Source organism: Osmerus eperlanus, chromosome 9 (assembly GCF_963692335.1).
Source record: "Osmerus eperlanus chromosome 9, fOsmEpe2.1, whole genome shotgun sequence".
NCBI lineage: Eukaryota > Metazoa > Chordata > Actinopteri > Osmeriformes > Osmeridae > Osmerus > Osmerus eperlanus.
The window spans coordinates 1,853,618-1,880,100 of NC_085026.1; the positions used below are offsets into that span (position 1 = coordinate 1,853,618).

A 26,483-nucleotide genomic window follows, 5' to 3' on the forward strand; every position below is an offset into this window, starting at 1 on the left:
ACACACCCACACACGTGCATAATGCCCACACACACCCACAGATGTACATAATGCACACACACCCACACATGTGCATAATGCCCACACACACACCCCCACAGATATTTTTCAGTATATTGTTGAAAGAATTGTAGCTCTGATCAGATTATAGGTTTAGATAATTTGTTATAAATTTAGAGCAGGACCACAGGACTCCAACGGACCTATTCCTGTACTTGTTACAAATGGCAATAAACGTAAACTACAGTACACACACATACGCACACACACGCATATGCACACACATACACATACCCACGTCCGTGCGCACACACGGAATTGCAAAAACACACACACAAATTGTCTGGACCGGGTGTGTGTTGTCTGGTCTGAGGGAGGACATTCTCTGTGGACGAGGTGTGCCTCTGCCTGTCTGAGAGTGTGTTTTCAGGGTTTGTGATTTTCTGCACAGGCATGCGGGTGTCCTCTCTACTGGAAGGCCCCCATGTTTAACGGCGCAGGCGGAGAGAGGACAGGATTTGTCTCGGTCCACTCCTTCATCGCTACCTGGAGAAAGTAAGGCACTCCTCAGCCTCACCTCGACAATCGATTTCATTTATGTCATTCTGAACATGTTGACACAAGAGAATAAAATATGTACTCTGGACCAGCAATGCACTATGTAGAAAATGAATAATAAACATGAGAGAACATGAGAGAACAAAATATGTACTCAGGACCAGCAACGCACTATGCAGAAAATGAATAATAAGCCAACCTACAATAACACAATAATATTTAACAGCAACAAGTTTAAAAGCAGTGCATCATATTAGCATATTACACCAGAACATATGTAACCAGAGCAACATTATGACAAAGCAGCACAGCACAGTGAGGTAAGAGGTATAAATATAAACATATAAATATATATATAAGGAGAGAGCAGAGTCTATCCAAGTCAATGATTGACTTGGATAGACTTGTTTTAGACTTGACTTGTTTTCGTGGCTGTGAGGTGAGAATGACACCAATGTGCTGACTGCGCTCTTCTCTGTGGGCAGGTTGTTGCACAGTTGCTATGATGACTCGTCTAAGTTCATCTCCCTGCTGGCCAAGCCAAGCTGCAGCTACCTGGACCAGGAAGACTTCATCCCTCTACTGCAGGTAAGGGGCGAGGCTTGGAGGGAGCGGTCGACCAAGCAATCGTCCAATAGAAGATTTTACTTTAGGTCCTTTTTTTTTAAAAGGACCTGTCTTTCTCTCAATTCAATTCAGTTCAATAATGCTTTATTGAATCTTTCTCTTTTTTCTCTCTCACCCGCTCTCGTCCTCTCTCTTTGTATCCCCTCACCCTTTCTTTCTCCCCTCCTCTCCCCCCCCCCCCCCCCCCTTACAGGACATAGTGGACACCCACCCAGGGCTTACGTTTTTAAAAGACGCTCCAGAGTTCCATTCTCGCTACATTACCACGGTAGGTGCCCAACCCCCTCCCAGAGCCCCACCCCCTCCCAGAGCCCCTCCCCTCGGTGACAAGCTCTCTGCGTGTGCCTGCAAGCATGTGTGTGATGGTCATTTGTCACTGTGCCTTTGAGCGGAACTTATTGGACTGTACTTCAAATGTATTTAACAGCAGAACACACTCTTGCAACCCGGGGTAACTTTAGCTACTTTGTGTGTGTGTGTGTGTGTGTGTGGGGGGGGGGGGGGGACAGCTGCAACACATGTAGCACCAGGTGAAGGGCTTGTTGTTTGTGAGGCTGGGGCTAGGGAAGAGGCTGGGGGGAGGTAAGGGTGAGGCTGGGGCTAGGGGCTAGGGCTGCAGTTTGGGGTAGGCCTAGGCAGGGGGCTGTAGCAGGGGCTTGAGCAGGACTGCCCAGTTTAATGGTGATGAGTCAACCTACTATGATATCACGGAAAGGTTGATGCCCCCTACTGCTCACAACCCCCAGGACCTGCTCATGCCCATATTTAGATACTTCCTCTGCCATGACCGGCTACTGTCCATTTGTAGATGCCTCGTACCAGGAATAAGTGTTCATTCCTGTAGAATAATCCAGAAGGTTCTGGAACAGAGAGGTCACATGTTTCCTGGAAGCTCTATGTTTCTAAGTATCAATATTTTCTGTTGAAAGCCCTTTAAATAGTGTGCTGCCTTCCTATAAATAGACTGTTTGTATTCTAGGACAATGCAAGGACATATAGGATATACTGTATATAGTCTGTCAGAAAAGTATTTTGTGTTTTAGGCCGATTACATGATCATTGGTATTTTCCATTGTCATTGGTAGCATTACCAAGCTAGCAGTGCGTTAGCTCCATCATTAGGAACTTTCCAAGCATACCAACACTCCATGATGTGTCGTTATGGTAGGTTTCCATTAGCAACATAATGCTTAGTAAGTATGTGGAGCTCTGGAGTGACACCTCCTCTGTGTTCCACGGTTGCCTAGGTGATCCAGCGGATATTTTACACAGTGAACCGATCGTGGACGGGACGCATCACCATGACGGAGCTCCGGAGGAGCAACTTCCTGCAGGTACACTCCCAACTTCCTGTCACCGTTCCAGACAGGAAGCTGTATTTGATATCACTCTGGTAGTGGAATGTGGCATCGTTATGTTCTCAACAAGGATTAAATTGTAATGTAGCACCGGAATGTTTACCTAACAACTGTCTCTCTCTTTCTCACACTCTTTCTTTCTCTCTTTCTCTCTCTTTCTCTCTCTTTCCCTCCCCCTCTCTCTCACACTTTCTCTCAACTTTCTCTCTCTCTTTCCCTCCCCCTCTCTCACACTTTCTCTCTCCCTTTCTCTCTCTTTGCCTCCCCCTCTCTCTCCCTCCTCTGTCTCAGACTCTAGCCTTGCTGGAAGAGGAGGATGACATTAACCAGATAACAGATTATTTCTCCTATGAGCATTTCTATGTAATCTACTGTAAATTCTGGGAGCTCGACACCGACCATGACCTCTACATCGACCCTAAAGACCTGGCTCGCTACAATGACCACGGTGAGACTATACAGACAGGCAGACAAGCAGACAGGCAGACAGGCAGGCAGGCATGAGACCCAACCAGGTCCCTGCAGACAGGCAGACAGACAGGGAGGCAGACAGAGACAGATGGCCAACTTGACAGCCAGCCAGAGGGACACACAGCCAGACAAAAAGTCAGTCAGTCAGTCAGTCAATGTGTTCAAAAGCAATTTTTTAACCTATTTTATTGTCGCTGACAGCTTCCTCCAACAGAATCATTGAGAGGTTGTTCTCAGGAGCAGTCACAAGGTAAGAAAACACACACATTGACCAACGACACACACTCACACACACCCAGGCCTAACCATGTGAATGCTCTCTGTGTTCTCCAGGGGCAGTTCTGTCCAGAGAGAAGGCAGGATGAGCTATGCTGAGTTTGTGTGGTTCCTCATCTCTGAAGAGGACAAGAAAAACCCCACCAGGTAACACTTAAATATGTCACCAGGTAACCCAGATCGTCCCTTAAATATGTCACCAGCTAACCCAGATCGTCCCTTAAATATGTCACCAGCTAACCCAGATCATCCCTTAAATATGTCACCAGATAACCCAGATCGTCCCTTAAATATTTCACCAGCTAACCCAGATCATCCCTTAAATATGTCACCATCTAACCCAGATCGTCCCTTAGATATGTCCCCAGCTAACCCAGATCATCCCTTAAATATGTCACCAGCTAACCCAGATCATCCCTTAAATATGTCACCAGCTAACCCAGATCGTCCCTTAAATATGTCACCAGCTAACCCAGATCATCCCTTAAATATGTCCCCAGCTAACCCAGATCGTCCCTTAAATATGTCACCAGCTAACCCAGATCGTCCCTTAAATATGTCACCAGCTAACCCAGATCATCCCTTAAATATGTCACCAGCTAACCCAGATCGTCCCTTAAATATGTCACCAGCTAACCCAGATCGTCCCTTAAATATGTCCCCAGCTAACCCAGATCGTCCCTTAAATATGTCACCAGCTAACCCAGATCGTCCCTTAAATATGTCCCCAGCTAACCCAGATCATCCCTTGAATATGTCACCAGCTAACCCAGATCGTCCCTTAAATATGTCCCCAGCTAACCCAGATCGTCCCTTAAATATGTCCCCAGCTAACCCAGATCGTCCCTTAAATATGTCACCAGCTAACCCAGATCGTCCCTTAAATATGTCACCAGCTAACCCAGATCGTCCCTTAAATATGTCCCCAGCTAACCCAGATCATCCCTTGAATATGTCACCAGCTAACCCAGATCGTCCCTTAAATATGTCCCCAGCTAACCCAGATCGTCCCTTAAATATGTCCCCAGCTAACCCAGATCGTCCCTTAAATATGTCCCCAGCTAACCCAGATCGTCCCTTAAATATGTCACCAGCTAACCCAGATCGTCCCTTAAATATGTCACCAGCTAACCCAGATCATGCCCTTAATATGTCATCAGCTAACCCCGATTAACTCTTTAATATGTCAGATCATCCTCTTAATATGTCACCAGGTAACCCCGATCATCCCCTTACTATGTCACCAGCTAACCCCGATTATCTTTTTAATATGTCAGATCATCCCTTTAATATGTCACCAAGTAACCCTGATTATCTCTTTAATGTCAGATCATCCCTTTAATATGTAACCAAGTAATCCAGATTATCCCCTTAATATTTCACCAGGTAACCCCGATCATCACCCTTAATATGTCACCAGGTAACCCAGATTATCCCCTTAATATGTCACCAGGTAACTCAGATCATCCCTGTGATATGTTACCATGTGACCCAGATCACCCCTTTAATATATCACCCCACCATGACTCTTCACATGACTGGCTACCCAGTGAGCCCACACCTGTTGCCTGTCCCTTCCCAGTGTAGAGTACTGGTTCCGCTGCATGGACGTGGACGGGGACGGGGTTCTGTCCATGTTTGAGCTGGAGTATTTCTACGAGGAGCAGTGTGACAGGATGGAGGGGATGGGCATCGAACCCTTGCCCTTCCAGGACCTGCTCTGTCAGATGCTGGACCTAGTTAAACCTGAGAGCCAAGGTCAGCCTCTCTCCGTCTTGTTGTTTGTTTGTCTTCTCTCTGTCTCTCACTCTTTCTCTCCGTCTCGCTCCCCCTTCTCTCACTCGTTCTCCATCTCGTTCTCTGTTTTTCTCTCCCCCTCTCTCTCCCTCGTCACTCTCACTCTTTCCCTCCATCTCCCGTCATCTTCATCTTTCTCACTCCATCTCAAATTTCCGAGTTTCTCTCCATCTCTCCTCTCTTTCTCCGTCTCTCTCTCTCTCCGTCTCTCTCTGTATGTACACCTCTAACTTCCATTTCCCTCCATCTCAGTCCTTCTCTTCATCTTGTCAGTGATGTGGTCCTGTCTCTTCATTCTGCCATGTCTTTGCCTCTCTCTGACAGCGTGTGTGTGTGTTTGTGTGTGTTTGTTCGTTTGCAGGGATGATCACCCTGAGGGATTTGAAGCGGTGTCGGATGGGTCACATTTTCTTTGACACGTTCTTCAACCTAGAGAAGTACCTGGACCACGAACAAAGAGACCCCTTCGCTGTGCAAAAGGTCTGAGGACACCACCATCACTTTACGACCTGAATCATACCGTTGTTGCTCTTGAACACTGACGTTTGTGTGTGTGCGCATGTTTGTTTGTGTGTGCCCGTGTATTTGTATGTATGTGTGTGTGTGTGTGTGTGTGTGTGTGGGGGGGGGGGGGTGTATGTGTGTGTGTGTATGTGTGTGTCGCAGGACATAGAGAGTGAAGGTCCAGAGCCGTCAGACTGGGATAAATATGCATCAGAAGAGTATGAGATCCTGGTGGCAGAGGAGACTGCCAATGAGCAGCTGCAGGACGGGTATGACACACACACACATGCATGGGTACACACATAGTAACATACACACACACATGCATGCATAGGTACACACATAGTAATATACACACACACACATGCATGGGTACACATATAGTAATATACATACACACATACACACGCATGGGTACACACATAGTAACATACGCACATGGACACCCATGCACACAGACACACACTTATTTGCACATAAGATTCAGGTGCTTAAACACACACACAAAAGGCGCAGACTAAAATGTACTAACACCGGCACACACATAATAACGTAGGAACGCACACATACTAACACAGTCAAGCACGGACAAACACATTCTAACACAAAGGAACACACACATACGAACACTCACTTGCATTTACACACACACATGCGCACACAAGCTTGTGCATGCACAAACGCTGACACACACACACCCCACACAGCAGCAGATACAACTCAGACGGTGTGTGTTTGTGTTCCCAGGTCGTTTGATGAGGACTATGAGTCGGACGATCTTCCTGTTCCTGGGGACATTGGGAATAAGATGGATAAACTGGTCTTATCTGACCTGTCAGCTTGATCTCTCTTGGCCACCCGGTCGCCGTGGAAACATAGAGCGAAGACTGGAGGGGAGGGGAGAGAGGGACAGCGTGAAGGATGGACAGACTGAGAGAAGGATGGAGAGACGGAGGGTTGGATTTTGGAAGCTGCTTCGCAGACTTGTTTCTTCTCAGAACAGACTGACTTAGAAGTGTATGAGTGTGTGCGTGTGTGTGTGTGAGTGCGTGTATGAAGCAGAACTGCTTGGTGTTATAGAGAGAGAGAGGGAGAGAGGGAGAGAGGGAGAGAGAGACTACTGTTACAGACAGGAGACAAGTTTAACATTACTGTAAGATGTTGATGCAACTGACAATCAGCTATTTGACAATCCGTCACCACTCAAGAACATGGCTGTCCTAACTGATATGATAGACAGACAGACATGCATTTCAAGCCTACTGTACACTACACTCATATATTCAGATTAAGTGTAAAGGACTATATGTCGCTGTCTCTTACAGTGACTGAGTACGAGGGTTGCCTGACTGCGTGGCTCTACCATGTGGTCACTGACAATACTGCAGGTTTCCCCAGTCACCCACCTGTACAATATGGAGACCAGACTCTGGTGTTCAGTGTCAAGGGGAAAAAATGACGAGGGCGTTCTCGGAACAGGTCTGTTCTATTCTTAGCATCTCATTGTCAGTGTTCTATTTTCGAAAGCCCTTGGAGCTTTCGAGAGAACGTTCCGGGATCGATTCATTCATTTTCAAGACGTTTCTTCTCTCACGGTAGATTGTACATAGACGGAGGTATCGTACTCTCTGGTAGAGTATACGCATATCTCTGTAGACACTTTACTTTAGATGTGCTTATGACTGTGTTTTAATAGCTGGAAGAGGAAGTGCATGTTTTAGTCTTAGTTAACTGTGGTACCTGGGTCGTTTAAGAGGTCTGGTAAAAAAGGGACATTTAATATCAGCCCTTTACCAGGAAGGACTACTTCAGTTTGATTTAAATGAACTTTCTTTCAAATCTACACTCCATATAAAAAAATGTGATGGATACTCCACTCTGTCAAGAACACACATACACACACTCCTCTAGAATACTGTTGACTCTACTGTAAGACCGTAATCAAAGAAGATGTGTGTGTGTATACTGCAGAGATGAGTGTGTGTTTACTTGTAGATCCTTGGTAGGTGTATATGTCAAGGAGTGTGTTGTGCCTAACTATCTGACTGAATCTGTTCATAGAACATTGTTTCCATGGAGACAGTGTTCCCAGAGCTATTGCGTGTGTTTTTGGTTCTCTTTGGCCACACACACACGCACACCAACACACAAACACACACACGCACAAGGGTCATAGTGGCCCTGAAGTGGCTGCTTAGCCCTGTGCTTTAGCCATTGTAAATGTGCCCATGTATTTAACTCTGGTTGGCTAAAATGTCACTGTAAATGTTAAGTTTTCTCCTATGTGATGCTTTGTATTGATGTGCCACTGTGTGGCTTGTAGGACGTTAAATTATGAAATGTGTGTTTGTGTGTGTGTGAGGTGTAAAATGATTATGTCATCGGAGGGGTGGTGTGGGGGGCTTTCTAAAGGACTGTAGAGCCCCCCCCCCGATTTGACAATCAGCTGTCAATCACTGGGACATTGAGAAAATGGAATCAAGACCCAAGAATTATCCTTTCCTGCTGTAGATACACACACACTTACACACTCACACACACACACACACTGGGAAGAGAGTCATACTGATGGATTCTAAAGAAGAACCGCAAACTTGAGACGTTTTCAAATCTGTGACTTGTCCCTGTGTCGTTTTTGGCTCTATGCAAAGACTGCTGTGCTGACAGGCACTGGGGCAGGAAGAAGCCAAGATGGATTTGCCTGCAAGAAGCTTCTGGAAGGACTTTTAGCTTATTCCTCAGTGTCCGTCTTTGAGGACTTTTAATTTGTAATTCTCTCTGTTTAGAGGACTTTTAATTTGTGTTTTCTTCATCTTATGTACTTCCTCCTTGGAGACTTGAGTAGATTCAGACGAGTTCAGACCAGATGGTTCTTGTGTTGGCATGGTTTTACTTTTTTTCGTTCTCTTTTTCTTTCCTTCTTCCCGTCTTTTTTTCTTTTTCTCTCTTTTTTTCTTCACTTCTGTCCTTTCTAACTTTCTTTCTTTCTTTCTTTCTTTCTTAACTTTGATCTTTTTCTTGATTCTTCTGAAACTGAGTTCAAATAAAGACGTTTTAAAATTGTTCCTTGGTCAGAGAAAGTTTTTTATGGTTTTGTTTGTGTTTTTCCCTCACTCACTCACTCACTCACTCACTCACACACACACACACACACACACAAACATGCCACACACACACACACACAAACACACACAAACATGCCACACACACAGACACCCTCTTCAGCTCCTCCTTGAGTGCATAGATACTGAGTTTTTGTGTACTTAGGAGCAGTTGCCCAGGTTCCCATGTCTTGGCTACCCTTATTAATGGTACACAGTCTGCATTCTTACACACACTGACTGCTCTCTCATCCTCACACACTCTCACTCGCTCAAGCACACACATATTCACACAAACCCAAACAAACACACTTTTCACTGCTCTCTCCCATCTTGTATCTCTGGATGGCTGTCTCCATGCGTGGCTTTCAGGTATAGACACCTATTGGTGTAAGTGGGTGTGCCATGGCAGGGTGGAGGACTGTAGGGGCCACTATGATGGCTGTTGGACTGCTCAGCATTCTCTGTGGAGTCCTGGCCTTCTTCCCTGCTGGGTCCTATCACCCCTGGTTCATCAGCTGGGATGCCCAGATCGCTGCCCCGGTCTGGACAGGAGCTCTGGTAAGTATCTGTCTGGAAGGTGTCTGTGTGGAAGGTGTCTGTGTGGAAGGTGTCTGTGTGGAAGGTGTCTGTGTGGAAGGTGTCTGTGTGGAAGGTGTCTGTGTGGAAGGTGTCTGTGTGGTAGGTGTCTGTGTGGCAGGTGTCTGTGTGGAAGGTGTCTGTGTGGAAGGTGTCTGTGTGGAAGGTGTCTGTGTGGAAGGTGTCTGTGTGGAAGGTGTCTGTGTGGAAGGTGTCTGTGTGGAAGGTGTCTGTGTGGAAGGTGTCTGTGTGGCAGGTGTCTGTGTGGTAGTTGTCTGGTAGGTGTCTGTGTGGTAGGTGTCTGTGTGGAAGGTGTCTGTGTTGTAGGTGTCTGTGTGGAAGGTGTCTGTGTGGTAGGTGTCTGTGTGGAAGGTGTCTGTGTTGTAGGTGTCTGTGTGGAAGGTGTCTGTGTGGTAGGTGTCTGTGTGGAAGGTGTCTGTGTTGTAGGTGTCTGTGTGGAAGGTGTCTGTGTGGTAGGTGTCTGTGTGGTAGGTGTCTGTGTGGTAGGTGTCTGTGTGGTTGGTGTCTGTGTTGTAGGTGTCTGTGTGGGAGGTGTCTGTGTGGAAGGTGTCTGTGTGGTAGGTGTCTGTGTGGTAGGTGTCTGTGTGGTAGGTGTCTGTGTGGTTGGTGTCTGTGTGGAAGGTGTCTGTGTGGAAGGTGTCTGTGTGGTAGGTGTCTGTGTGGTAGGTGTCTGTGTGGTAGGTGTCTGTGTGGTTGGTGTCTGTGTTGTAGGTGTCTGTGTGGGAGGTGTCTGTGTGGAAGGTGTCTGTGTGTAAGGTGTCTGTGTGGTAGGTGTCTGTGTGGTAGGTGTCTGTGTTGTAGGTGTCTGTGTGGTATGTGTCTGTGTGGTAGTTGTCTGTGTGGAAGGTGTCTTTGTGGTAGGTGTCTGTGTTGTAGGTGTCTGTGTGGTATGTGTCTGTGTGGTAGTTGTCTGTGTGGTAGGTGTTTGTGTTGTAGGTGTCTGTGTGGTAGTTGTTTGGTAGGTGTCTGTGTGGAAGGTGTCTGTGTTGTAGGTGTCTGTGTGGTATGTGTCTGTGTGGAAGGTGTCTGTGTGGTAGGTGTCTGTGTGGAAGGTGTCTGTGTGGAAGGTATCTGTGTGGTAGGTGTCTGTGTGGAAGGTGTCTGTGTGGAAGATGTCTGTGTGGTAGGTGTCTGTGTGGTAGGTGTCTGTGTGGAAGGTGTCTGTGTGGTATGTGTCTGTGTGGTATGTGTCTGTGTGGTATGTGTCTGTGTGGTAGGTGTCTGTGTGGTAGGTGTCTGTGTGGAAGGTGTCTGTGTGGTAGGTGTCTGTGTGGTAGGTGTCTGTGTGGAAGGTGTCTGTGTGGAAGGTGTCTGTGTGGTATTTGTCTGTGTGGTATGTGTCTGTGTGGTATGTGTCTGTGTGGTAGGTGTCTGTGTGGTAGGTGTCTGTGTGGAAGGTGTCTGTGTGGTAGGTGTCTGTGTGGAAGGTGTCTGTGTTGTAGGTGTCTGTGTGGAAGGTGTCTGTGTGGTAGGTGTCTGTGTGGTAGGTGTCTGTGTGGTTGGTGTCTGTGTTGTAGGTGTCTGTGTGGAAGGTGTCTGTGTGGAAGGTGTCTGTGTGGTATGTGTCTGTGTGGAAGGTGTCTGTGTGGTAGGTGTCTGTGTGGTAGGTGTCTGTGTGGTAGGTGTCTGTGTGGTAGTTGTCTGTGTGGTAGGTGTTTGTGTTGTAGGTGTCTGTGTGGTATGTGTCTGTGTGGTAGTTGTCTGGTATGTGTCTGTGTTGTAGGTGTCTGTGTGGTAGTTGTCTGGTAGGTGTCTGTGTGGAAGGTGTCTGTGTTGTAGGTGTCTGTGTGGTATGTGTCTGTGTGGTAGGTGTCTGTGTGGTAGTTGTCTGGTAGGTGTTTGTGTGGAAGGTGTCTGTGTGGAAGGTGTCTGTGTGGAAGATGTCTGTGTGGTAGGTGTCTGTGTGGTAGGTGTCTGTGTGGAAGGTGTCTGTGTGGAAGGTGTCTGTGTGGTATGTGTCTGTGTGGTATGTGTCTGTGTGGTATGTGTCTGTGTGGTAGGTGTCTGTGTGGTAGGTGTCTGTGTGGAAGGTGTCTGTGTGGTAGGTGTCTGTGTGGAAGGTGTCTGTGTTGTAGGTGTCTGTGTGGAAGGTGTCTGTGTGGTAGGTGTCTGTGTGGTATGTGTCTGTGTGGTAGGTGTCTGTGTGGTAGGTGTCTGTGTGGTTGGTGTCTGTGTTGTAGGTGTCTGTGTGGAAGGTGTCTGTGTGGAAGGTGTCTGTGTGGTATGTGTCTGTGTGGAAGGTGTCTGTGTGGTAGGTGTCTGTGTGGTAGGTGTCTGTGTGGTAGGTGTCTGTGTGGTATGTGTCTGTGGGGTAGGTGTCTGTGGGGTAGGTGTCTGTGTGGAAGGTGTCTGTGTGGTAGGTGTCTGTGGGGTAGGTGTCTGTGTGGAAGGTGTCTGTGTGGTAGGTGTCTGTGTGGAAGGTGTCTGTGTGGAAGGTGTCTGTGTGGTATGTGTCTGTGTGGAAGGTGTCTGTGTGGTATGTGTCTGTGTGGTATGTGTCTGTGTGGTATGTGTCTGTGTGGTAGGTGTCTGTGTGGTAGGTGTCTGTGTTGTAGGTGTCTGTGTGGAAGGTGTCTGTGTGGAAGGTGTCTGTGTGGTAGGTGTCTGTGTGGAAGGTGTCTGTGTGGTATGTGTCTGTGTGGAAGGTGTCTGTGTGGTAGGTGTCTGTGGGGTAGGTGTCTATGTGGTAGGTGTCTGTGTGGTAGATGTCTGTGTTGTATGTGTCTGTGTGGTAGGTGTCTGTGTGGTAGGTGTCTGTGTTGTAGGTGTCTGTGTGGAAGCTGTCTGTGTGGAAGGTGTCTGTGTGGTAGGTGTCTGTGTGGAAGGTGTCTGTGTGGTAGGTGTCTGTGTGGTAGGTGTCTGTGTGGTAGGTGTCTGTGTGGTAGGTGTCTGTGTTGTAGGTGTCTGTGTGGAAGGTGTCTGTGTGGAAGGTGTCTGTGTGGAAGGTGTCTGTGTGGTATGTGTCTGTGTGGTAGGTGACTGTGTGGAAGGTGTCTGTGTGGAAGGTGTCTGTGTGGAAGGTGTCTGTGTGGTATGTGTCTGTGTGGTAGGTGTCTGTGTGGTAGGTGTCTCTCTGGTAGGTGTCTCTTCAATAGATATCTCACTCGTAGATGTTTATCTAGTTGAAATCTCTGGTTGTAGATGTGAATCTAGTTGAAATCTCTGGTAGGTATCTTTTCTCTGGTAGATATTGATTCGGCATCCTTTTGACAGGTGACTTATGAGGGCACAGGGACACACAGGGAGGAACTTAATGCAGTACGTTCCATTTTGAGAACATCCCAAGTTAGTGTCATCCATGACTCCCCAAAAAGAATCTTGCTTTATTATTAATTAAATTATATTTGTTGTGTGTGTGTTACAAGCTTTGCTGTGTTTATTGTTGTGATCTGGATTGAGATGGATAGATCAGATAGAAGTCACCCTGATGCGTGATAGACAGGGAAAACTGAGTTTGTTCCAAGGGATGTTTCTGATGGATTGTACAGATGTCCGACTAGCTCCTGTGTGTTGTTATCCAGGCCACAATAACAGGAGCCAGTGTTGTCACGGCGAACAGAGACCAAAACAGGAAGTCTTTGGTGAGTCAGAAACCCAGGTAATCAATGGATTTGATTAATCTAAAACGGTTTTAACCAAACAGCCCTGAGCTAAAGATTATCAACCATGCTAATGAAGTCTGTATGGTAAGGAGATAACGGTTGGGCGATGGGAGTAGTTTTCCATGCCTCGGGCATAGGAAGAATGTTGAACATACCACAGACACCATAGACATGAGAGATGCATTACATAACATACACCTTTTCCTTGTGCAACTGCTAACTTGATGCCCCAATTATCATGTGAGGTGTTTGGTGCTTTTGCCACCCCTGTGTGACAGTTGCAGGTAACTGCACTGTGTGTCATGTCCTCTCTCTCCTGTCTTGCTAGTGGGAGGTGGTCTACGTCTTTTCCATCCTGACCTCTGTGACCTGTCTGTTGATGTTTGCCGTTGCCACGGCAGCGGTGTTGACCGGACCACTGTGTTATTACTCGTACCTCGGGGCGGTGGGGATCGGGTACCTCTCCCACGCCGTCCGGTATCCATACCCCTACCGAGGCGGGCCGGGGCTGTGTCTGGACCCCCTTGGAGCAGAATGGTACCACCTGGTCTTACACACCATGGACCTGCTTACCAGCACCACCGTCTTCATCCTCTCCCTCGGCATCGTCGTCATCCTTACCACACGCCTGCTGCACTCAGGGAATGTGAACGTGAGAGGGTGAAACCTCAACGCTCCAACCACACACACGCAGACACAGCATCAACCTGGGACCAGAGTCCTCGCGCCAGACAAATATCTGGGTTATGGACACCAAGCTTGAGAAAGGCCCGCATTAGATATGAGGAGGTTAGTAGAAGGTTATGTCTATCTGTTTCTCTGCATGGAGGTCACCTCATTTTTTTCCCCCACTGGAATGCAGGAATGCAATGCCATGGAATGAGAAAAATGGTATGTACCCTCCCAACCCCCCCCCCCCCATCCCTCCTTTTATCCCAGGGATACTCGATGCCAAGTAAGGTCTGTGCTATAAACCAGAAGTCTCTTCAAGGCCTTCTGCATGAGATCCACATCGTTGTCGTGTCAGATCGACAGCTCACAGACTCCACTCTTCCCATTCTGGGGTTGAGATTAGAGCTCGCGGCGGCATTCGCGGCTTGCTGCCTGTCCATTGTGCTACCAGATCCACAGACGAGGTCGTTTGCCATCCGGATCTTATCCTTGACTTCAGTCCCACCCCTGAATCACACACATTCCACTCCCATGAGGCACACACCCACTCTGAAGTGATGTCATGTGGTGTGATGTCATCACTGGATCTCCGTTCACATGACAGGCCGAGGCTGGGGAGAGGCTGGAAAAGAGGCTGAGTCAATTCTAGAGGGGGTTGAGAGAGGCTAGAGAGGTTGCTAGGGGAGGCTGAGAGGGGTGGCTAGGGGAGGTTGAGAGCGTCTAGACGCAGGCTAAAGGGGAGGCTGAGGGAGATGGAGGGTAATAGAGGCTAAGAGAGGGTCTGGGGCCAGATGTTGGCTGTGCAGGCTGAGAACCAAGAGACTCCATTTCAGATTACATCTCCAGCTACAGCAAGGCTCTGACAGGACTGCTGTCTGGCAAACTCACTGGAACTAATGCAGCTTATCAAATATGGACTCTCTCTCAACACACATGCACACACACACACAGTTTCCCTTGTATACACTGACGTGTACTGGCAGAAGTTGACAGCACTGGAAAGACTTTATACACACACACACACACTACCAGATAAGAATCTGATCCCTTGTAATTCAATGTTTTACACACAGCTTGGTTTTGGAAATGATTTATTCATAAATCAATAAATACATTGAATCACGAATAATGACTATATGTAAAAAATAATAAACCAATAACATCAATATCCAGATTTTGGTCCAGGCCCGCCCGGGGGCCGGAAACGCTGCCCCCTCCTCCCCCAGTTCCTGTGCACTAAATTTTAACAAATATATTTTTTAGACTACTACACATGTAATACATCATTGGAAAGCTACGATTCTTGTGCTTGTACTTTTGGAAACCCTTTCAAGATCAAGTCGCAACAGCGAGTATTACCAACGTCTTTGTCTAGTCACAAATATGTAAACAAAGCAAAAGCAAACTATTCTACTCACCCTAAAAGGTTCAGCCTGGTCCAGGTATGCAAAAAATCCCAACAAAAATGGACTGGTTACATTCCCAAAGGTCCAAACTATCTAACCATGTCAAGTAGTTTGTCCAAAACAATGAATTATATCCACACATAGCCACGTTCTTGTTGCTTCATTCTGCCTTCGGCAATTTCATTTTTGCAGTCTCTCACGCACTATCGCTCATTGAAAGAGATTTATTCAAATATTTACGATTGGAGAGTGTCAAGATGGCCGCTACACTCTGACCTTTCGATTGACACCTTGTTTGAACCAATAGGAGCTTCCATGCCCTGGTGACAGCCTTCTAAAGCCAACTAGGTCTGTGCGTCCTGCACCCCCCCCCCCCCACACACACACACACACACACACCCTCGTTCTAAACGAATTTCTCAAGCTGGCTTTGACTGGCTCTGAAATGAGCTGGTTAGCCTTGTAGCTAAGGAAATGCTGCAAATGTTAATACCCAACATGATAGGTATCTGTGGAGCCTTCAAAATAAAAGTCCACGTGCCATATGGATGACAGAAGCAGTGTTCTTTGTGCGTCAATCCTGGGAATCAGATAAAGCACTCCAATGTGTTCATGCTTCAGTTTTGGTGTTTCAGCAATACTAATGGGGGATTCAGCTATTATATATGATAGTTATAAGTACCACCTTTCATTAGAGATAACAATTATGAAAAATAATACCTTTTTATCCTAAGTATTTGACCTTGGTTACTAAGGCTCCTTTTGGAGTCTCCAAAAGGCCCTTTTATTAAACGCCTGGATGTACTCTCATAAAAACGTGTGTCAAATATGAATATATTGTGATATTATATTTGACTTTTAAACATCCCCCAAGTGATGTTTTCAGAAGTGAGAGTGCATGGTCTCATAAAGGGATTTTGGATATGCTTGTCTATCTTCAAATGAGACATAATGACAAAAATAGAGACAGACAGAAAGACAGAACAAGTGAGTGAGAGACAGGCAGAGAGGAGAGAGAGGAAGGCATGTCTGTTCTCGTCTCTGGCAGAATGCTCAGGGTTGACTTCTTTGAACTCTTGATGAGCAGAATTCCATCCTTAGATCCACTAAAGGAAGTGCCTTTGACACACACAGACAGACAGACAGACAGACAGACACACACACACACACACACACACACACACACACGTATGCACACACACACTCACAAACGTATGCACACACACATACATCAATAGTGTCTACAGAACATGGTACATTGTACTTTGCTTCCCAAACACGCATAGGCAAACACACACAAGTAGCAAGCAAGACGCAAGTAACAGACAAGAGACTGGAGCCCAGGAGCAGATGAGGAAGGGGCCCTGGCTGTCTTCCACCACTGCCAGTGTTGGTACTTCCCCAAGTCACTACAACAGGAGTGTGGAGCAGCCTACTCCCAAGACCTCCACAGCATAGGAATGTGTGCATGTGTATGTGTGTGTTTGGGGGGTATGTGTGTATGTTTGTGTATGCGTGGGTATGTGCATGTGTATGTGTGTGTGTGTGTATGTGTGGGTGTGTATGTGGGTGTGTTCGTTCAAGCTTGAGGGCACAGAGTTTGCCACCCACTTGCTCTGGGGTATCAATCCCTGACCTGGACAAATGATTAAAATGTGTTTTTACCAAATCTTTCGCAACACAAACCAAAGACCCCATGACATAAGAGATTCCTGTCCACCAATCAGCACAATCTCTGGGTCCTGATACAAGTCTCCGACATCTGTCCTGCAGGAACGAGCTAGGGTTCAAACACCCACAACCCCCTAACCGAGGGAAGCAATTACTAATAACCCCCTCAAAAACAGTTTAGAGATAACCATTTAGGAAACGAAAAAAAAGTAAAGAGAAATTTAGGCATTTTCTGTTTAGCGAAGAGTGATGTTGGCTTTGTTGTGCACGCAGGACTTTTATCGTCTGTTCTCGTTCTGGTTTGACAACATATGCTCCACAAAATACACACAAACAATCAGCGAGGTACAATTCCTCTCCGACTGTGAACTGTTATGACATGTTCATTAATTATGGACACACTTACACCTCACCTGACATAATTCTTTGGGATCATGGTAAGATATCTGAGGGCTTGTATTGTGGATCGCCAGTGCTTGTAAAAAAAAAAGGCTTACATATGGACTAAATGGACTCCATTTATATAGCGTTTTTTTATGTACCATCCCGGCACCCAAAATGCCTTACATTACAAAGGAAACTAAACCAAAGTGTAACACATTCACGTGACTCATTACAAAAATGTACTCTGCATTAAATATCCATACATAATACACTTCTGTATGGCGCCTTTTAGCAAGAGACGCCACTGCACTGTTTAGGGCCACTGTAAAAGGGGCGGGCTTTAATTTCCCATGTGCGTCGCACTTTGATTGACATGGCGGAATCTCCGATAGAACGCGCTGCGTCGCGCCAGTAGACAGCGGATCGCCAAAACCCGACCCTGGAAAAAAAGCAGAGCCACGTCTGTTTGAAGATTATTTTATTGCAGCGAGGTGAGTTCTATAACACTTTTTTGCTATTGTAATACACCGAAACCAATGATATGAATAGATGATCGTACTAAAGTTGCTTTTGAAAAGTTTTATAAGTGTATGAGTTTGGAGGCAGAGAGCTGACGCCGGCAGTCTGGGCTCTTTGGCCAGCGTTGAGGAAAAAGGAAAACTGCTCGAGGGGGGTGAATCGAAACTTTTGGGTAGTTCTTTATGTCGGGTTTAAATATACACCCAATAGGCTGCTGAACCCTGTGGATAAGTTTAATAGGGCCAACGTTTCATTGTGGCCGTGTTTGAAAGTGTCGGTTGGTACTTTTCACTTTGCTTTGTGGGCGATTTCTCTTCTTTGCGAAAGAATGTGTTTTTTTTTTGTCTCCGAAGACTTTCAGATGAAGTGAGTGCGCAACAGATGAAAACGCTTTCCGTTTTCCCGTTAAGGAAACACAAAAACAGCATTCTTAATATGCCATGGGCGTTTTGGAAATATTGATATAATTTATAGTTATTCAAACTAAGCCATTTGCTGATATAACGTCAGGGGGGAAAACTTGGAGCGGATGATGCTTCGATTTGACATGAGTTAGGAAAGATGGATTATCAACGTAAGCTTTTTATTGCAAGAAATCACAATATAAATGTTATGGTGTTCGACTGCTAGGACCCTTTCTCAGACTTATTGTATAGTTTTAACGGAGCAGATATGGCTCTCGAGAGCAGGAGAAGTCTTAACTCCAGCATATCCTAGCATTCCAGCCAGTCTGTCTGCATCTCTCTCTCTCTCTCTCTCTCTCTCTCTCTCTCTCTCTCTCTCTCTCTCTCTCTCTCTCTCTCTCTCTCTCTCTCTCTCTCTCTCTCTCACCAAACTCAGAAACGACTACGTGTCTGTTTCTGCAGGAGACAGATCTCTCTCCCTCTCTCTGCCCCCTCTACCTCTCCTTCTCTCTCGCTTTCTCTTGTGTTGACGTGGAAATAAAACTGTTACGGTAACAACAAATCGATTAGGATTTGACGCCGATCGAACGTTTTCCTTTAAAAGTAGAAGTCTCTGTGTCAGGGAATCACTGCGCTCCTTTTAGCACTTTGTGGGTCCAGTATCAATGCAGTGAGAAGGTTTTGGAATCGCATTCTTACCGCAGGCCGTATGTGGCCGTTATCAGCCCTATGCTCTCAAGATGCTGACGGCTTTAGCTGCCGTCGCCATGGTTCAGGACCCAGAGGCCACATTGGAGAAATAAAGAGAGGGCCTCCACCACACACACACACGCGCGCGCGCAAACACACAGACACAAACACACACACACACACACACACACATACACTGAAGAGTGAGAAATCCGATCCCAAATAGATGACGTCAGATGACATTCCTTTGCTGGAAAGCTGACGTGCCCTCCCACTTTTCTCTTGAACGCTGGTATCTGAAGACGTTTCTGTTTCTCGGGGTCTCTATACCCAACCTTTTGTTTTAAGGTGTGCTGTGTGTCTCGTGTATAATTTATAGAAACGTTTAGGGAATATAGTCTGTTTCCCCAAATACAGACAAATCTCAGAACAGTAAACTCAAACCCAATGCAGAACTTTGACGGGCATACCTGTTAATTCGATCTGTTTGGTGGTGTCCAATTAATCTGCTACTTGTCTCTGAAACTGTGACATTCCATTGTAACATCTGGAACCATCTGCAGAAACATACACACATATTTCATATCTTATTCCACCTTTATGACCATGCAGGTAAATTAAGAACATATTCTTCCTTACATGAATAGCCTGGCAAGAAACAAAAAGCCTGGATGGAAGTCCAAAACAAAGATAACAATAGCCGCTGCACATCCCCAGCAGACAGGTGGAAGCCCACACCTGCACCAGCATAGAAGAAAGAAACACAACCTGGAGCAAACTCAGACAGTCAGGACGACACGACGCTACGCAACAACACAACAACATGACCATAACTCAGCGACAAAACAACCCAACACGATACGACAACAACACAAAGTTAACACAATAACGCAATGCGACAAAGACGTGACAGTCAGCAACACAATGACGCAACATCAACAACATACATGCAGCACAATACACACTAACAAGCATGTTATGTGAAACAACAAACAACGTGAAGCAATTGTCAAGGAGTATCAGAGATTGTGTCACAATCACACACACACTGATTTGAAAGCCTTTCATATATGTGTCCTGGGAGTGGCAGACCAGAGTGGCAGGTCTAAAGTCAGATGTTAAGGCTGGCCAAGTGAGTGGTGTCATCTGTAAACTGATCCAGGATCAGTGATATCACCCAACAGCTACACCAGGCTTGCTGCTGCTGTTATAGGCAGCGGAGTGATATTGCTGTACCTGTGACCTGTGTGTGTGTTCAAACTGCTTTAGATTCTATAAAGTACACTCACACAGGTGTTACTGTTTCAATATTTGAGTAAGGGGTCAAGAAAGGGACAAATTCGTTGTCATCATGTACTATGTGTGTGTACTTCATGTCTGACTTCAGAATAATCTAGAACATGTTATCGCTGGGGTAGTGTTACTGAAAAGTGGCTGTGTGTTAGACACTGAAGCTGTAACTGTCTTGGGCTTCACAAGGAGGACAATACAGCACTGGAAAGTGTTTGTGTGCACACATGTTTGTGTGCACGTGCACCTTTGTGTTATGTCTGAAGAAAGAGAGTTGGAGGGAGGGAGATAGAGCTCTTCTCGACATCGTAGAAGCACTGAAGGATGTCCCAATTCAGGTTACCTTAACAATACGTGTAGCTGTGGTTCATGCTATGTCTTTAACAGCTGTGTGTGTGTTTGTAATGTGTGTGTGTTGTGCTCAGGATGTGTGTGGAACGGGCAGTGTTTGTGTATCGGCTGTCATCGTCCCAGTCATCTGGTTCTCTGTGGTGCTTTTGTTATTTCCCCTTTGCTTTTTTCATTCCCTATGAGGACTGGGCCTCCGGGGCCACTGTAGGAGTGGTGGGCGGTCCGGGCAGTGAGCTGGCAGTTTCCTGCTTCCTCTGAGCGGAGACCTCTGATTGGTCACGCTCTGGGAAGCTTTTCACTGTTGTGGGGTTACCGGGTCTGCACCTGGAATGCAGGACATGTTGAGATTCCTTCTACCCTCTTCTTGGTCTCCTCCTCCTGGTCTCCCTCCTCCTGGTCTCCTCCTCCTAGTCTTCTCCTCCTGGTCTCCCTCCTCCTGGTCTCCCTCCTCCTGGTCTCCTTCCTCCTGGTCTCCTTCCTCCTGGTCTCCCTCCTCCCTCTTGGTCTCCCTCCTCTCTCCTCATGGTCTCCCTCCTCCTGGTCTCTTCTTCCCGGTCTCCCTCCTCCTGGTCTCCTCCTCCTGGTCTCCCTCCTGGTCTCCCTCCTGGTCTCCTCCTCCTGGTCTCCCTCCTCCTGGTCTCTTCTTCCCGGTCTCCCTCCTCCTGGTCTCCTCCTCCTGGTCTCCCTCCTGGTCTCCCTCCTGGTCTCCTCCTCCTGGTCTCCCTCCTGGTCTCCCTCCTGGTCTCCTCCTCCTGGTCTCCTCCTCCTGGTCTCCCTCCTGGTAGTGTGCTGTATGCAGATATATAAAGTAGTTGTGTTTGCTGTATGTAGATAGACAGTATACATCTGTGTGCTGAATGTGTGCTGAATGTCTGAATGAATATCTGTGTGCTGAGTGTGCTGAATTCTGCCTCTGGTCAGTCTATCCATGTGTCTTTCTGTTTCCTGCTCTTTTATTTTTCTCCCTCTCTATATCATTCACTCCCCCTCTCTTTCAGTCCCTCCCTCCCTCCCTCCCTCCCTCCCTCCCTCCCTCCCTCCCTCCCTCCCTCCCTCCCTCCCTCCCTCCCTCCCTCCCTCCCTCCCTCCCTCCCTGCTATGAAGGGTGTCTCTTTGTTGTAGTATCCCAGCATCTCATGTTTGCTTGGCACAGAGCTGTGATGTTTACCCTCCGCCCCTCTTTCTCTTCGCCTTCCTTCTTTTCCTCCCTGGCTCCCTCCCTCCCTCCTCCGACCCCGCTCCCCCTGTCCTTCCCTCCTCCTGGTCGTTCCTCCGCATTGTTGACAGTTGATTTAGAAGAAGATAAAAGGAGCCTTTCAACTTTGCCTCTCACCCGACACCCCCAAACGCCCTCCTTTTCCTCGTCCTCCACCCCTCCACCTCTCTGCTGTCCCCTGCTCCTCTCTCCTCCACCCCTCCACCTCTCTGCTGTCCCCTGCTCCTCTCTCCTCCACCCCTCCACCTCTCTGCTGTCCCCTGCTCCTCTCTCCTCCACCCCTCCACCTCTCTGCTGTCCCCTGCTCCTCTCTCCTCCACCCCTCCACCTCTCTGCTGTCCCCTGCTCCCTCTCTCCTCCACCCCTCCACCTCTCTGCTGTCCCCTGCTCCTCTCTCCTCCACCTCCTCCACCCCTCCACCTCTCTGCTGTCCCCTGCTCCCTCTCTCCTCCACCTCCTCCACCCCTCCACCTCTCTGCTGTCCCCTGCTCCTCTCTCCTCCACCCCTCCACCTCTCTGCTGTCCCCTGCTCCTCTCTCCTCCACCCCTCCACCTCTCTGCTGTCCCCTGCTCCCTCTCTCCTCCACCCCTCCACCTCTCTGCTGTCCCCTGCTCCTCTCTCCTCCACCTCCTCCACCCCTCCACCTCTCTGCTGTCCCCTGCTCCCTCTCTCCTCCACCTCCTCCACCCCTCCCCTCTCTCCTCCTCCAGCCTGGTGCTGAGGAGAACCAGAAACACCTCTGAAAACAGGCGGTGGTGAAATGGAGTTTGTGGGCCTGTGTGTGTGTGTGTGTGTGTGTGGGGGTATTTGTGTGTGTGTCCTGGTTGGTCCAGCTCCCATGCCTCTGCTGCAGTCTACCAGCCCAGGCTCCTGCTTGCGCCCCATTGCTTCAACAAGTGTAGTGGCCAGTGTGTGTGACCTAGTGAATGTGTGCCGTTAACCGACAATACACACACACTTTACGTGACAGCATTAGCATGCTAAGTGTGTTGGTGTCGCAAGCTGGCATGCCCATGGAAAGTTCCGCCGCTCAGCCAATAATGGCTGTTTTATGCCAGTGTGTGTGTCTGTCTGTGAAGGAGATACGTGCTGTGTGTGGCAGTGTGTGGTGGAGGTGTGTGTTTCTTAATGTCAGCACTGTATTTGGGGATTTTGACTGTGTGTGTGTGTTTGAACTGTGAAGTTTGAAGGTTTTGACTAGACCAGGAAGTGTATATTTTTATTAGAATTTTTGTATTACCTTGCCCTGAGTCCTGGTGAAATACACCCTGCCCCCTTCCCTCTCCACCACCCCCAAGATACAAAAAAACTAAATTCACCCCCCACCCCCCCTTTTCTCTGCTGCATACCTGTTATTTCTCCTCCCCTCTCCTCTCCTCTCCCTGTCCTTTTCTTCCCCTTTCCTTTCCATGCAGGACCCCCCACAAATCTCTAAAACATCCCCCAACATGCGAACACACACAAACACACACACAAACACACACACACACACACACACACACACTGGCAGTGTGTGAAATCCTGAGGCTGATTGAGGAAGAGGAATGTGACCTTATGACCTCAGGCTGTGGGGGGTAGTGAGTGTGTGTGCTTGTGAGTGTCTAAGTGTGTGTGTTTGCTTGTGAGTGTATGGGTGCGTGTGTGCTTTTGAGTGTCTAAATGTGTGTGCGTGTGCTTGTGAGTGTCTACATATGTGTGTGAGTGTGTTGTGTACATTCCATTCCCTGGTATATGAAGTGTCTTCTCCTTTCAGATTTTTGTCCTAATCTCATATTATTCTAGCGGCTTAAGACCACTGCCCTGCCTTTGTCCTACACTGGCCGATAAAGGCACACACACACACACACACACACACTTTCACACACAAACCGTGGGAATGGGCAGAGACAACCTGAGGGTGAGCAGTGTGTGTGGATGTGTCCTGACGTGCACGTGTGTGTGTGTGTGTGTTGGTTTGTGTGTGTGTGTGTGTGTGTCAGTGTATTGGTGTAGTGTGAGAGAGATAGGTCCTAAAGGCAATTTTCCCTCACAGACAGTTGTCTCACTTTGGTGTGAAACACACACACACACACAATTGCACTTTTTAACCAACAAGAGTCTTTCAGATCACCTGTTTCCTCGACCATGAAAGCCTATGTGCCTTGTGGGTGAAAGAGAAAACAAGAGAAGGAGATAGAGAGAGAGAGTGAGAACAAGAGAAAGAGAGAGAGAACAAGAGAGAGAGAGAGAACAAGAGAGCTAGAGAGAGAACAAGAGAGAGAGAGAGAGAGAGAGAGAGAGAGAGAGAGAGAGAGAGAGAGAGAGAGAGAGAGAGAGAGAGAGAGAGAGAGAGAGAGAACGAGAACAAGAGAGACAGCGAGTAAGCAGGACGTAGTGAATGAGTTGATGGGTGTATCTCCACCTTTTCATTTCCTGGAATCTGAATGGTCCCTCCAGACCTAGTGGTCCACCTGCTCAGCTCTAGGACCTCCCAGACCTCACTCCAGGATCTCCTGGTGCTCTCTGGGGAGTGAGAAGGGCCACATTGTTGTTAGGGCCTATATTCTGAGACACACAGAATACGTTCCTGAGAGAAGGAATTCACACACGTGCACACACTCTCCTCCAGGCCCAGAGGATGAAGACCTTGATGGTACTGACTTGGCCTCCGGTGTTGCTGTGAATGCCACTAAACACACAGTCTAGACACACGCATGGCATGCCCGCACGCACACACACATAAACACACATACACACATACACAGGGCAGTAGCCAGCGCTGTTAACACAGAAGTGGTGTTCAGGTGTGGACTGAGGCAGGGTTCAGGTGTGGACAAAGGCAGGGTTCAGTAGTGTTCAGGTGTGGACTGAGGCAGGGTTCAGGTGTGGACAAAGGCAGGGTTCAGTAGTGTTCAGGTATGGACTGAGGCAGGGTTCAGGTGTGGACAAAGGCAGGGTTCAGTAGTGTTCAGGTATGGACTGAGGCAGGGTTCAGGTGTGGACAAAGGCAGGGTTCAGTAGTGTTCAGGTATGGACTGAGGCAGGGTTCAGGTGTTGACTGAGGCAGGGTTCAGGTGTGGACAAAGGCAGGGTTCAGTAGTGTTCAGGTGTGGACTGAGGCAGGGTTCAGGTGTGGACAAAGGCAGGGTTCAGTAGTGTTCAGGTGTGGACTGAGGCAGGGTTCAGGTGTGGACTGAGGCAGGGTTCAGTAGTGTTCAGGTGTGGACTGAGGCAGTGTTCAGTAGTGTTCAGGTGTGGACTGAGGCAGGGTTCAGTAGTGTTCAGGTGTGGACTGAGGCAGGGTTCAGTAGTGTTCAGGTGTGGACTGAGGCAGGGTTCAGTAGTGTTCAGGTGTGGACTGAGGCAGGGTTCAGTAGTGTTCAGGTGTGGACTGAGGCAGGGTTCAGTAGTGTTCAGGTGTGGACTGAGGCAGGGTTCAGTAGTGTTCAGGTGTGGACTGAGGCAGGGTTCAGGTGTGCTGTGTTGATCTGCAGGTCCAGATGGTGTATTGTGCAGGCAGGGTGCAGCTGCTGGCTGGGTGAATATGAGGCTGGGTTTGGACTCTCAGTTTATTGGTGTGTGTGTGTGTGTGAATTCAAAACACAAGCATTGTTATATTCATACTATACTGTTTTGCATTGTGTGTGTGTGTGCAGTGAAGAGGATGTGGCTGTGTTTGTTTAAACTAAGCACGCTCAGTCATGTGGGACAATTTTGCGTGAATGAGCCCCCCCCCCCCGTCCCCCTGCCTGCCTGGTCTGAAAGGGCGGCTGGCTGGCTTTTGATGGCTGGAGGGGTTGTTTTGGAAGTACGGGGTGGGGGAGGGCTGGGGAAGGCCTTGGGGTCGGACTAGGGGATGGAGGGAGGGTGTGGAGGAATAAGGGTTAAACAGAGGTGTTAGGAGGAAGGTGGTGGAATGGATAAGGAAGGGGGGAATGGGGGGAGGGAGGTGAGGTATGGGTGTGTGTGTGTGTGTGTGTGTGGGGGGGGGTTGATAGGGCAAATGAGAGGGTGAGGATTGGGTGAGGATGGGGGGAGGCGAGGGTAAGGCCAGAAGGAGTGGTCCTCAACAAAGCCAGCTATATGAGGCTGATCCTAACTTACCCGTGTTGACTTCCTGTGAGGCCGCAACCTGGGACTACGACTCCCAGAAGTCTGCCAAAGCTTTTGTCGCTTTGTGTACTACAGAATTGGTCAGATTGGAATAACTGCTTAGCGTGTGTGTACGTGTGTTTGTGCATGCCTACTTCCCCACCTGCCTGCCTGCTCGTCTCTCCCCAGACTAGTGGGTCTGTGAGTGTGGCCACGCTGAGCTCCTGAGATCCAGGGTTTTAGGGGAGGTTTGGCGGGAGCTCTGCCCAGGCTCTGTGCATCTCTGTGGGGTGCAGAGTGCTCAGGACCAGCCTCTGGAGCTAGAAGGGAGACGGATGTGCTAAGGGGGAGGAGGAGGCGAAGGAAGGGGAGAAGGACGGATAGTGGGAGGAGGGGAGAAAAAGGAAAAAGAGAGAAGAATAATCTGGAAGCGCTGCCCTGGGAGTGGATGAGTGAGTCATATTCATGTGCCTGTGGGAGAGCAACCACTTCCTCCCTCTCTCTCTGTCTGACACACACAGACACACACAAACGCACAGACAACAGCATCATATCTGGCTTCTCCATTTAAATGCGTAAGTTAGTATTGCAACAACCATGGCCATGCATGGATGTGTGTGTGTTGGTGATTAGTGGCTACGTTTAAGGTTTCGGGCTCTACTTGGTTATATGTGTCTGCAGATATTTAGATAACAGGTATTCTCATCACGTTTGTCATCCTGTCATTGTGTGCTCATGAGTGTGTGTGTACCTTTGTGTGTGCGCACAGACCTTCTCTGTCAGGTATTGTTGGGTTGGACTGTATGTTATGTTGTGCTGAAGTGTGTGTTGTCAGAGTGTTGGGTTTGAATGTGGGTGTGTGTATATGTGTTTGTTGTCAGATGGTTAGTGTGTGTGTTTGTTGTCAGAGTGTG

The 26,483-nt window shown here is 47.9% G+C and overlaps 4 protein-coding genes across 5 annotated transcripts in view; 3 read left to right on the forward strand and 1 right to left on the reverse strand.

Annotated features, from left to right (window-relative positions):
• Positions 1-8,654, forward strand: part of ppp2r3a (protein phosphatase 2, regulatory subunit B'', alpha) — a 54,501-nt gene extending 45,847 nt beyond the window's left edge. For both annotated transcript variants that reach the window (XM_062468745.1, XM_062468746.1), the window contains 11 exons: positions 452-555; positions 1,044-1,146; positions 1,379-1,453; positions 2,433-2,519; positions 2,835-2,991; positions 3,216-3,264; positions 3,348-3,437; positions 4,873-5,048; positions 5,449-5,567; positions 5,754-5,860; positions 6,339-8,654. In XM_062468745.1, the coding sequence (XP_062324729.1) occupies positions 452-555; positions 1,044-1,146; positions 1,379-1,453; positions 2,433-2,519; positions 2,835-2,991; positions 3,216-3,264; positions 3,348-3,437; positions 4,873-5,048; positions 5,449-5,567; positions 5,754-5,860; positions 6,339-6,435 (1,164 nt within the window). In that variant the 3' untranslated portion in view covers positions 6,436-8,654. The remainder of the gene's footprint in view (positions 1-451; positions 556-1,043; positions 1,147-1,378; positions 1,454-2,432; positions 2,520-2,834; positions 2,992-3,215; positions 3,265-3,347; positions 3,438-4,872; positions 5,049-5,448; positions 5,568-5,753; positions 5,861-6,338) is intronic.
• The window catches only part of slc35g2a (solute carrier family 35 member G2a), a 157,989-nt gene that overhangs the window by 113,979 nt on the left and 17,527 nt on the right, over positions 1-26,483 (reverse strand). The window lies entirely within an intron of this gene.
• Positions 8,927-13,558, forward strand: LOC134026589 (transmembrane protein 212-like). Its single transcript, XM_062469480.1, has 3 exons — positions 8,927-9,253; positions 12,814-12,873; positions 13,223-13,558. Exons 1-3 carry the CDS (start codon positions 9,098-9,100, stop codon positions 13,556-13,558), a joined length of 552 nt encoding a protein of 183 aa, XP_062325464.1. The 5' UTR covers positions 8,927-9,097.
• fndc3ba (fibronectin type III domain containing 3Ba) overlaps positions 17,414-26,483 on the forward strand; it is a 53,576-nt gene continuing 44,506 nt past the window's right edge. The window contains exon 1 of the mRNA XM_062469481.1: positions 17,414-17,518. The gene's annotated coding sequence lies outside the window, so the exon portion shown is untranslated. The remainder of the gene's footprint in view (positions 17,519-26,483) is intronic.

Coding starts and splice junctions, on each gene's coding strand:
- LOC134026589 (XM_062469480.1), top strand. CDS start 9,098: ATGGCAGGGTGGAGGACTGTAGGGGCCACTATGATGGCTGTTGGACTG. Junction 9,254..12,813: donor CGGTCTGGACAGGAGCTCTG/GTAAGTATCTGT, acceptor GTTGTTATCCAG/GCCACAATAACAGGAGCCAG. Junction 12,874..13,222: donor ACCAAAACAGGAAGTCTTTG/GTGAGTCAGAAA, acceptor CTGTCTTGCTAG/TGGGAGGTGGTCTACGTCTT.